Consider the following 13,261-nt stretch of genomic DNA (forward strand, 5'->3'; position numbering starts at 1 on the left):
ACAATTTTTACTTTAATATTGAAAGGAGATTAGTGTATCCTAGGCTGCATATTGTTTGTAAAAGTATTAGGCTAAAATTAAATCATGAAGCTAACTTAATGATAACACAAATACCCTACATGAAAAAAAAGAACAAACTCAAGCAGTACTGATTTCAAATACCCAATTTATATAATGATACAAAACATCCAAAATTTAATATAAGTATAACTGTATAACAATATCAACTCTTTTATTTCACAGGGACTCAACAATTTTCCTTGGGACTGGAAATGCTTTCCATATTCTTAAGATCAAGATCCCTATATGATCATTTGTAGTAACTAATTATTTAAAAGTGTATTTTTAAAGGTATCTTGATGTAACTGTAAATTATGATGAAAATAAGAAATTTTCGTGAGAAGATGATTTCATTGTTGTTTATTTATATTAATATAATTAATTTTATTTTTTTGTATAAAAATCATGGTGTGACTCAAATTGGTAATGGAGCTTCCTATATTTTAGCAATCCAATAGTAAATTGTGTTGTAGGTGTTTTTAATGAAGATGATAAACAATTTCAGATAAATGTATTTATTTGAGCTCATGTTTTGGCTTGCACTTTTTTCAAGGGTCTATGAACATCAGATTTCAGTCACCTTATCATTTCAGATCACTTTTCACAGCCCCAATGCTAAAAGATTGTGGGAAATGCCTTCTTTTTAGCCAATAAAAATGTCCCCACTGGCTTGTGAGGGGGCCTGTTAATAATCAATTAGTATGATAGTGTACAGCAATTACTGAATTGTCAATTATCACAGCATTAGCACTTAAGAATAACATTATACACCTTTCAACTAAGATTTGAGAGCATTGTGTGGTATAGGATGGTACCATGTGTTTGCTACCCCTTAGTTAATATGTAAATGTTTTGAAATTTCTTTCAGTTCAGTTTGGACACATAAATTTGTTTAAGTAAAGACATTAAATTTTCCCTAATTCTAGGTATGCTCAGAATCTAGATTTGCTAATTTGTAATTAACAGCATCTTCTTACAGGAAAGATAGCTTGTAAAGTAGAAGGCTGGCTTTCCTGTCAGCAAATTGGTTAATAGCCTGGACTACCTCATCCTTGTGCTTTGACCACACTGTAAGGAAATCAGGTGATTGAGGTGTGGTCATATGCAAGCCAGGCCTTGTTAATTTCATTGTGTTTTACAGTATTAAAAGCTTAATTCTCCCCTACTAGGTAGATTTTTCCAATATCTTGCTTTTTGCAGAAATTGAAATTTTGGTTACATTATGAGCTGAACTCTGAATATAATATTTGTGGCTTTATTTTAGTTTAACTTCCAGGAGTGGGCACGCATTAGACTGGTGAGAAAGGATTTACCAAGACTTTTCTTTACCCTTTTTTTCTCTCTTCAGTCCAACACCCCCTACAATGAACACTTATCCTTGTTTTGTTTAAATAAAGGTTGTAGTTTTAGATTTTTGTGTCTTAATTCCTTCTTTAAAACATATTTAGTCGGAGTTCACAGACAAACTGATTCATATTCTGATATTCTGGAACTCCAGTTAGTGTCCCCTACTTTTGCTCTGCAGAACATCTGTGCAGGGGTATACCACAATGGTTTAAGTTAACTGCACTCTTATTATTATATTTCTGTGATATGACATCACAGATAGCTTGTATCAACATTAATTCACCAACATACTAACTTTGAAACCTAACATTTTAAAGGGAAAAACACCTTTTATAAATATATAAATGTTTTTTTAGATGGAAAACAATTTCTTAGGAGTGTTTAGTATGATTTTTCAGACCAAAAAGTATTTTGTAAAGCTTTCAGTTACAGAAATGTGCCACCAAAACAAAATCCCAAGAAGACTTAATTCATGTTACAAATTGCAAACTTCTGTAATGGTTTTTATGAAATAAAAGACAGAACTTTATTGATGAATTAAATAGGTAATGTAAATAATGAATTCATGAAGTAAAACTGTGATAAGTAATAATTCTAGTGTATTCTCATAGAATTATTTTTTAAATTAATTCAGTTAGCAAGAAAAAAATATTAAACTACACATTTTAACTCCTTAAACCCATAATTTTTTGCTCATTCTGCCGGAATTACTTTCATTATGTCTTAATAATTATCATGTTAACTTATAAAATTTCTGGTTTATTATAAAAGGTGGATAGCAACATGGTTTTCAGCCTATGAAACATAAATGTTATCGGACACTTTTACCATCCAATGGACAAATCAGGATTTTTGTCTGGATGCTAGAAGCATCCACTCTGGTTTAAGGAGTTAAGGAAACTTGGCATATAATTCCATAAGGATCAGTAAAATTAATAATAAAGTATTTCCAGTTACTTTTAAGATGGTTAAATACCATAAATTAAAATCAACAAAGTATATAAATGTGTTAAGAATGGAGCTGCTAGGTAGTGGCACCTACACAAAGCTGAACTTAGTTTTTTCTCATTCCACCGATTAAAAAAAAATGAAATAGCAGATTAACAATAAAACTAGCAGATCATTGGTTTAGTCAAATTTGCCTACAACTTCACAAATAATGAAGTTAATGGAAGTTCTGGATTTCTAACTATTATCCAGTACTATATGTAAAACTTTATAATGAATACTACAGCAAAACATAAAAGGTGAACATTGTCAAATTGTTTACTGAGTCAAGGCTTTATATATAATCTTGATAAGATTTTTTCATATCTTATAAATAAGATAATGTAGAGTTTGGTAGTTATGTAATGATCTCTTGATCTATGAATGTTCTTTTTCATACAAAATTTTATGCTGAAATTATTTTTCTTCATAGTTTTAACTTGTTTACGGTCTATGCTACATTTTTTCACAATTAAAAATACAAATAAACAGACAACAAAACAAAAAACAGTATGAATATTCATAAAAAATATCATATTATACAAATAGTAAAAAATAACCATAGTATATGTACAATTACACTATTAACTTTCAAAATACTGATAAAACCTTCTCTTAATCATATCAATCATCATATACATGGAGAGGGCCTTTTATTGAAGAAATTCTTCTTCCAGTTTATCTGTAATGAAAAGATTGGGGAGGAATACTCATCAATACATAGAAAAACAAGACAAAACTTTTATATAAATAAAACAAACATTAATGTAAATGTCATAATTAAAAAAAAAAAAAAATGATTTGTTATTAACTGTAACCTTTCAGGAAATAAATACATGAGTTAATCTATTTATTTTGCAAATCAATTAGTATCATACCTGTATTTTCCAAAATGTTATCATTTATTTTATTGGATTTACTTGTAATCAAAGCATTTTTTCTTCTCACAAAACGTTTCTGTTACTGTCAAAATCTATCATATTGCAAATTTTGTCATGAAGTTATTCACAATGTTTTTGATACAAATAGATTCAAAATAACACTATTAAATTATGTCTTTCAAGCTTTCATACCAAGCTCTATAATCCACTGATACACAACCAGATAAAAACTTTTGCAACATACCATATTTTAAAGCTAAAGGAGTGATACACTGTTAAAAAAAATACAAGACTTGGAGAAAATACATAGTCTCATGATTGGGTTCTTTGAAAACAGTTGGAATATATCGATTAAAAACAACTGTTTCAGTGGATAGCATAATTACCATCTCTAGTATTGGTTGGATTTTTATATAATTTCACAACTTTAGTACTATCACATAAAATTTAAGATACAAAACTGGTTACATTAATGTTAGAGAAATATTAAAATGATATTACTAGATAGAGATCCAAAATAAAGTAAATTAGTGGGTAAGGCCAATTCAATCTGGCAGATGAAAAAACAATTATAAGCTCAACTGTCACATTGATACACACCCTAAAATATTAAAAAAACTGAGGATCCTCATAAAATAGAGAATATGGGACAAACTCCAAGCTGGTTTAGGGAAATCCATAAAAATGGAGCTTACACAAGAAGTAGACAGAGTGGCACATTAACAATAAATTTAAATCTATCTGTTCAACAAAAAATGGAAGACAACACAATCAAAACAAGAGAATAAATAAACTACAGGAGGAAAAAATAAAACACATACAAAGGAAAGATTTCTTATCAAAAGAATATGCACAAATAATTCCTTTCACATTTTTAATGTAGGAAGTGAGAAATCAGCTGGAAAATATTGAAAAAGTTAAATATTTCATTCTTAGCTAGATATAATGATAGTTTTCATATGGTAAAAATGCAAGCATTTACATGAAATCAAGAAGATTGAGCAGGTTTTACTTAACATGTTATCAAAAAATCTCAAGATAGAGTTAAGAATTATTACAATCCACGTAGCCAGCCAACTCAATTTGCACTGACTGTAAGCCATTCAGGAACAAATCATACAAGACTGGAAATTTATTACTTGGATATGCAACTTCATAGCTTGATTTGGTTTAAAGTTAATGAAATATATAAAGGCTGAAATAATGGAAAAAATCTGAAAACTTAATCATGAACTGCATCAAGTAAATATATGACAAATAAAGAAACAGCAATAGGCAAGGTATGGTAAACTAGAACTAGTGGCTCTTAATATTTGAGGCTACAGCACATTAATTCAGTTGTGTTGTACTTTTAGAAACATTTGTTTCTTGGAAAGCTGTTATAGAAAAAGAAGTGAAATAATGAAAAATTAACTGACAAAACTCAGTATATCTTAGCTTCTTAATGTCTTTGAAGTATTCTAAGTTTAAACAAATGTCTGCAAAATCAGAGGCAGGTCTGCTTTCTAACAGAAAGATCAAGCAGGATAAATCACAATGTGGTTGAATTTGACTAAACTGAATGAGTTTTAAGTTAAGGAAAATAATATGGCTGAACATGATGTGTAAAGAAAGGGTAATATATTTCTTACCTGAAAATGTATTTCTGATGGATACTTACCTTTCTGCAAGCAGAGAGATAAGTCTGTCTTTAAGATCTTGTGCTTTCCACTAACCATAAGCTATCTTCCACCTGAGACATGTTATAACATGAACTGTGCTAGTGCAAGATGTAATCATCATGCTACAATAGCCCTCTTCATATGCAGTAGATCCTCATAAGCATTTGCACTTGAAACAAAATTCATTCTTAGACAAGGCAAGAGCAATGTTCACTGGTAGTGGGGGTGTGTGTAAAGAAAGGTATCTATCAGAAATAGATGTTAACTTGCAAAAAAACAATAACCTTACTTCATGAAACACAGTAGCTACATTCCCACATTGCAATTACAAAAACCTATGTGGACTCTCTTTGGAGAAAGTTACTGAAGGGGAAAGCTCATAGAGTGCGACACACTTATATTTTGAGGGCTTACTGAAGGGGTGATTTTATGCAGAGTATACTCTATGCCTTGATGGATGTATGAAAAGAGGATGGCAAAATGAGCCCTGGTGTTGCAGGGATGGGCAGAAGAAGACATGAACAATTGAGCATTTGCACACAACAGGTCATTTGGATATGAGGTTTAGTTTGACTAGAGCAATGATTAGACAGTATGGTTTGGTATCTGTTCTGTTGCACCACTGACTCAAATTACATACAGGGCCAGGAATGAAGTCCCTTCAAGTTTTGTAAGCAGACCACTTTGCCCAATCCAACTGGTGAAACAACCAAAAAATTAGCATATTATGTAATAGGGATGACTTGTACTACACTGACATGGACACCCCTGCCATAATTCTTACCATGCACTGCCCACTCAGACTCTTCTTCCAGACAGAAACACAAACACTGAGGAAGTCTCCAAATTGACCACCCCATTGGCTAGGAACTGATAGTGGCAAGGGTGTGCTATGCTCTACTCAACAACTGGGAGGGGAATTTGTGTTGGGGAAATGCCAGTGGTGCTTAAAACTGATTAAACCCAAGTTCTGAAAAGGTCTTTCACTGGAAAAAGTGCATTGGATTACTGCAAAGCATACTTTCAAAAGCTGGGATGCATAAGCCAGGGAAGTGGGCAGACACTACTCCAGTGTTAGCTTTTTTATGTGATATTCTATGAAAGATACAATGAAATATATCTATATACCATCTTAGTGGTTTTGTGGAAAACCCTATCTCAACACAGTAAACTTTACGAGCCAGGGTGAATGGATTTACTGCTTTCCATTACCCCTGACTCGTGCAGGTCTGGGGAAGTAAGTATTCTGAGAAGCAAATGAGAGTACAATATAAATAAATAAGGAAATAAAAGAGTCACTCATCCATTAAAAATGATGAGTAGATTGGAGAATAAGCAACTGGAGGGAGGGAATATCCTGAATAAGACAAACCACCAGATAATGGGCCACAGAGGTGTAGGGAGTAGTCCATGTCCAGCCTGGATGATCTTGTCCAATGGTCATTAAAAGTGCAAGGCTAGACACTCAGTCAAGTTATGAATATGATGTGATGAGATGTGATACAGCCTGCAAACATCTATACCCAGGGAGAAATTGATGATCCAGATGAGCTGACAAATCAATCTGCTAAGCACAGAGAAAGAAAGATCCAACAAAGAAGAGGGGTCCCATGACAAGCATAAATAATCATGGGAACCCCAAAATGGAGCTGTGCCTGACCACCTGAACTGGACACAAAAGGCAATCAGGGTCTGTACAATCATAAAGGGCCAAGAATGATGGAAAAGATATGGGAGAAAATGTATAATCTCCCTTCCAAGCAGCCCAAGTCTTAGGAAGAAATGAGCAGTCTGTGAATAAAATCAAGGTATATTGGTGAAACAAAGTATGGGAGGCATCCAATTCATAAAGATCAGATTTGTGATGGCTACTAGCAAAAGGAGAGAAATAGATTTTAAGAGAGAGATGGTGAAGGATGAGGTAGCTAAGCATGGTAAGTCTAGGTGTGTGTGTGTAGAACCACAACAAGGAGCCAGTTAAGCAAAGGAACAGGACAAGGGGGATAATGAATTAGGAAGGATCAGAATAAATCATAAGGAAAAGGGGAGAAAAATGCATAACCACAGGAAAAAAGGTGAAAGGTAGTTGACAATCTTACCAATAGCCTCAATGGTAGAAACCAACAATTCTTGGTCAAACAACCATATAAAGTTGGCCACAAGATGGACATCCTGGTGGTAGAAGCAGTGAATGGACCAGTGATATAAAACATGGCTCTTCAATTGTTAGACAGAGAGAGTAGAACAGCAACACAAGCAATGGAGAGAAAGAAACCCTTCGATATTAAACTGAGGAACCACCAGATAGTGGTTGAAATAGGAAAGGTCAATGACAGCATACCAGCTTTTAGTCTTCTAGAATAGACAAAAATAAAACCCTGGAGAGGGGCAAATGACACTTGACGGTTCTCATGTCCAAACAATTTGATAACATGGCCTCAAGACACAGAGGATCAGGAGTCACCGATGGGATGTGAGATAGCCAACCCTACAGGAAAGAGGTGATGAGAAGCTGTAAAGGGATGAAAAATGGGAAAAGAGAAGTGGAGGGTTCATGGGGTTGAGGAATTGGGGTGGACTCACAAAGCTGTGAGAGACAAAAAACCATGGAGAAAGGGAAAATTGGTGTTAGGAAGCCTTGGCCCGAGTCTCAAAGCATTCTGGTAAAGGAAAGATGCCAAATGTAGGTAAGAATGGGGAAGACAAACTGTAGAGTGAAGAGCATTACATCTCTGTAGGTCTCAACAATGGAGGAGCTAAATATGCAGGGACAAGGTAGAAAATAAAACCCTGGCCAAGGTACTGAAAAACAATGACCATAGACCCCCATAAAAACTATCAGGATTACAGTGTAGAACTTTAGATAAGAGAGGATAAGCAGGAGATGGGTAAGGAAAATGTGAAGATGGGAAAATTGAGCACTAGAAAGTGCTACTGAAGACAGGGGATCAGTCCCCCAAGTGGATAGAAAGGACTAAACGGATTAGAAGTCCAAGAAGTGAAAAGAGGAACAGCCATAAATCTTGTTGAAGTAACCCTGGAGTCAAGGAGGATAAGGCATTTGAAAGTGGAAACAAAGCTGTTCCAAGAATCAACATGGACTTGTATGACTTGAAAAGAAGAAAAAATCAAATGATCCTCAGCATGAGAGTCATGTAGTAAGAAATGAGAAGATTCAAAGGAAAAAGGGAAAGTATAAAACGAACATGAGTAATTAAGTCCAAAAAGAGATTTGGAGTAAGAACATTGTCCTCAACAGGTAAAGAGGCAAGAAGGCATCAAAGAACACACAACACAGTGAACTATGGCAGTAACACCTTCCACAGTGAAAGTGGTCACAGGCAAAGTAAAAGTAGTGTTAGCAGCCTCAGATCTTCTAGAAGAGGCAGTAGACACTGTCACTTGAGAATTCATGGTCATTGTAGCATTTCCTCAAATTAATTTTTTTGGAGCTATTTAGTGGCCATGAAGTTAAATCAAACTAAAAAGAAACCAAAGACGGTTAACATTGTGCAAATCTCATAAAAATTATTAAGTGTAAATTTAGAGAAACAAGTCCATTAAAGACAGTGTCAAGGATATGAATAAAGTTAATTTCAAGTGCAAGTGCTTGTGGAAGATGTGTCATCTTCCTACAAGTGGAGGGCTATTGTCACATGATGATTACATCATGCACTAGTTCAGTTCACATTACAACATGTCACAGGTGGGATATAGCTAAATGTTAGTGGCAAGCCTAAAATCTCAAAGGCAGATGCCCAAGGAATAACTACTGTGTACACAGAGGTAAGCTTATCGTTTCAGAAATGAAAATTTTTGAATTATCAATAGACATAAAACACAGTATGCATACTTGCAAAGGACATGGCTATCACCTTCTACTGGATCTGTGAATTAATTAAGACATTTACTTCCCTCAAGAAGTCTTTCTGTCAACCAACTTAATTTAGAAACTTGGTAGAACTGTGTGAATCCAATGCTCCTTAGTTGACAGAAAACTTCAGATTTACCCATACGAATAAGCACTAACCACATGACTGGTTATTCTCATTCAACATAGAGGAAACATAACCTCTAGAAATCTGCTTTGGGAGTTGAAAGATACTGTTCTCTTAGACCTTCTTGCATAATTGCATGTTTACAATAATATCCCTGTAGGCAGAGTAAATACTATCCCAAGAAAACAAGAAAGGAACAAAGGTAGCTATAATAAAATCAATTTAATGGTTTTCTGAACCACATGTTTATGTAAAAAGTGTACAGATTCAAGTAAAATGACAAACTTTGAAAATTTCTACATTAAAATAAAAAGTCGGAAATTTCATAGTATGTCTATATACTATATCCTTTTTTATAACAGTTGACAAACAATAAGTTTAAAAAAAAAAATTGATTGGCACACATGTAACTGAAAAATACAAAGACATTTAGGCTGAACTCCAATACTGTGAGATTGAAGACCATGGAATCTGAAACACCCTTACCAACAGATAGATCATTAATCATCTATAGCAGTTTCCCAACATTTTTTGCCACAGTGCCCCCTACAGCAAACAAAGAGCACTCATGCCCCCTTCTAATGAATTTTTAATACAAGTACCGAAAGTGGTGCCAAGAGATATGCTCAACAAATTGATAAGAAACATTAGGTTGGTGTTGCTTACCACGAACATACCCAAACAGTGTTTTTGCTCAAATGTGTTTAAAACAAAACCCCTATTTTTATGGTTTATTTTTAACAAATATAATTTTGGAACCCTCAAAATGTTTTTGTCCACCCCCTCAGCCTTTACTGCCACCTGAATTTAAAAAACGCCCACTAGGGGGCAGTACTGACCAGGTTGGGAAACACTGGTCTGTAGTACCATAGATTCAAACAGTGACTGAAAAATAAAATAAAAGCTGAAATTGACTACCTACACATACCACAAACCCTATGACTAAAAAGGGACTAGATAACACAGCCATGTTGGCTCATGTGAAAAAAATAGAAGTCCCAAAAATATGTGTTAAATCTCACAATGTTCTGAAAACAGAAAAAATTACAATACTTTAGAAGCTACAGTTGAAAATTTTGCATAAAATAGAATGGGCAGGATAAAAAATTCACAAAACACTGTACCACTCAAGGAAGATGATAACTTCAATCATTCAACATACAAAATTATAACCCAGTCTACTAGTGGCACAAAAGTTGGCAAACAATGAGAACTCAATCAACTAATTATAAATACAGTGAGAGATAAAAAAATAAATAAACAATCATAAACATTTCAATTAACCCATTCACTGCAGCTGGGAATTATATTTCCCAGTGCAGTGAGCAATATATGTCCCAGCCACAGTGAAAAGGTTAAAAAATCGCACCATGCTATATAAAGTTGTGTGACAAACTTCAGAAAACTATTCTGCTCTAAAGTAAAAGAAATACATGGTAATCAACACACATGATGATGAGAATCCAATTACAGAAACTCCAAAGAAGTTTATCCAAAAATTTCAAATCAGTATATTACAGATATATAGTTTTGGCTAAATAAAGCTTGGAAATACATTATTTAAATCTAAGAATTGATGAAGATAATAACAAAATTTTTGGGACAAATGTTACAAACTAATACTTACCAGCTATATCATTGAATTGTTCTTTTCTAAGGGATTCCAATAAAGTTCCAAGCGTAGCAGAGTTTCCTTTCAAGCTCTTCCACTGTTCCAAAAGTTGTAGTACACATTGTTCCATGTCCCACATGTAAAGGTTTGCTTGTACCTGTATCTGTGTTCGTTGAGCTGACATCCCTAAACTATGAGCCAACACATGCCAACGTCGCACCAGCTGAACATTCTGGCGTAACATATCAACCATCTCATTTGTTAAAGCTGCAAAAATTAAAAAGAAATTGTAAATCAAGAGGATCTGAGGCAAGTACTATTTATGAAAATGTGCAAAACTGAAATCATTCAGATAATGGCAAATAAATTTTTTACAGCATAAAGTGAAATTACAAAAAACCAATCATTTAGCACTCTCTTTGTCTTCAGAATGAGATACTTTACATAAATATCTATACTTTCAAACTGTGTGAGGAATAGTGATTATTCCAAGAAGTCTACAGTGAACCAATAGTTTGTAACCTTACTGGAAGGTACGACTTTGAGTTAAAGTTGGTTACTAAACAAAAGCTAGCTAAGCATTTATAATTTCAGTGTTCTACTTTGTTTTTGGATGTATAATGTACAACTGTTCCATTACAGTAAAAAAAATTAACTGCATACAAAAAAATTTAAGCATCAAAAGAAATTAAACAATAATAATATTTATATTGCAGAAAAGCATTGCAAAGCAGTTTGCATTTCTAAAATAGATATTATCTTTTCTTATCTATGGAAATTCTGGGACCAGTTTTTATTTTCTGTACTGGTTTGAGGTAAAAATTAAAATACTTTTAAACTTTTCTTTTGTCAGCTTCATGCATAACTTATAATAACCTTAAAAAAGAAAAGGCTAATTTATTCTTGGGAGAGTCAAGCATTTAATCTAGTGAGGAATGCAAGTGGTTTGTGTGGATCAATGAAAGTTTTAAGGTTTAGGTTCTTAGTTTTGTGATTCATTTAAAGGTTTTTATCTCTTTCTTTTTTCTCTCTTGAAAATTTTCTTTGTTAAAACATCATAACTATTTACAATAAAACACAGTGGTGCAACTATCAAACATGCAGTTGAAGCTCATTATTTAAACATGTAAAATAAAACTTTCATTTGAAGGTATAAATATTTGATCTCAAATAATATGAAAGCCAAACAATAGTCTCAGTAATTATTATAACTATTTTTGAAGAAATGAATAACTGATAATACTTTTATATCCATATTGTTTAAGATCTAGAATTATGAAAATTTTCTACTTAAGATTGTGTACGAAGACTGTTTGTTTTTATAAAGTTAATCTCAAAACTCAATCTCTTTTCAGATATATACTTTCAAAATACATACTGTTTTAATTTTAAATTATACTATTTTTCTTAAAAACTAGTTTAAAGCAACTTATTTTACACAGAATTTCAAAACAGTCCTGAAAGTATTAAAAAATAGCAGACTTGATGTTCAATAAAAGTTAGGAGTTTGATTGAACCAAAAACTTACGCTGATACATTTTGTCTGCAGCTAGTTTTTTTTCTTCTTCCTCCGTTATCTGCAAGTTCTTCAACTCTGTAAGCAGCCAGGGGTAACTGTTTTCTAATGCTTGACAAAAACATGAATAGGCTCTTTTGCCTCGCTTTGGCAACAAAAATAGTAATGTTTCTGTTTGTTTGGTTCTGGTGCAACAACTTTTGATGTCTTCATAATCTTCCGATGACAACACTCCATCTTGCAACAAGATGGGTAGAACATCTGACACTCCAATATCCTGTAGCAATCTAGAATGAAGTTTCTGAAGGCGAAGTTTATCCATTCGATCCATGTACACACCTTCTTACTGAAAGAAATTACAACACAAATCCCTTACTTTCACAAACCTACACCCTGTTATATCACATGTGTAACTCAACTTTTTGCATAAGCATGATGCAAAAACTTAACTGAATGTTCAGATGTTACAAATATTCCTCTGTTATTTGATTATTCAAAATAACAACATACAGTTACTGGATCTTTATGTAAAAAGTTCACAATGACAAAAATGCTGCCAAAAGTAACTTAATCAAAATAGCACCACAACAAATGCCATCATCAGTTCTGAAGAAATTCTTCCCATTAAGAGTGCACTTACAAGGCAAACATCTTCACCAAAATAAAAGATGAAAAACTTATAGCAGGTTTTTATATAATTAAATAGTTTTGATGAAATAATAGAATTATAAGCAGAAACTTTTCAAGATAAACCTGAGTCATAAACTTTGTCACATCTTTATTACAGGATATTTAGTCTTAACAATCAAAATCAAACAAAATTTGAAAAAATTAAAAAGTCATATCGTTTAATTAGCACTAGCAAAATATGGTAAGATTCCTACTGTTACAACAGCAGAAGTCACGTGACACTGCTTGCGCATGCGTGACTGAGTTTCTCAAATTATCAAGGAGCTCCTAGAATTTTGTCGAAGCCTCTTTGTTAGTATATAAGCCTGGCGATAAAAGCCAGCGGACGATGATGATTGAATGTATAGTTAAGCAAACAGTAGTTACGGTTTTTCGGGTAACATAGAGTGTGTGCTTTGTACTCGTAGAGAGCGAAATTATTGAGATTGTGAATCACTGTGATTTATAGAGTGTATTATAAAAATTGTTAAGTTTAAAGTGACGAGAAACATACCGACTGTGGAACTACT

The 13,261-nt window shown here is 33.3% G+C and overlaps 1 protein-coding gene across 1 annotated transcript in view; it reads right to left on the reverse strand.

Moving 5' to 3' along the window:
• Positions 1 to 2,899: 2,899 nt before the first annotated feature.
• The window catches only part of LOC106461668 (death domain-containing protein CRADD-like), a 13,491-nt gene continuing 3,129 nt past the window's right edge, over positions 2,900 to 13,261 (reverse strand). Inside the window, exons 2-4 of the mRNA XM_013921513.2 lie at positions 12,075 to 12,408; positions 10,562 to 10,813; positions 2,900 to 3,076 (exon numbers count right to left, since the gene is read on the reverse strand). Coding sequence (XP_013776967.1) covers positions 3,048 to 3,076; positions 10,562 to 10,813; positions 12,075 to 12,393 — 600 coding nt within the window. The 5' untranslated portion in view covers positions 12,394 to 12,408 and the 3' untranslated portion in view covers positions 2,900 to 3,047. The remainder of the gene's footprint in view (positions 3,077 to 10,561; positions 10,814 to 12,074; positions 12,409 to 13,261) is intronic.

The sequence above is a fragment of the Limulus polyphemus genome, unplaced genomic scaffold, assembly GCF_000517525.1.
Source record: "Limulus polyphemus unplaced genomic scaffold, Limulus_polyphemus-2.1.2 Scaffold1007, whole genome shotgun sequence".
NCBI classification, from domain to species: Eukaryota; Metazoa; Arthropoda; class Merostomata; order Xiphosura; family Limulidae; genus Limulus; species Limulus polyphemus.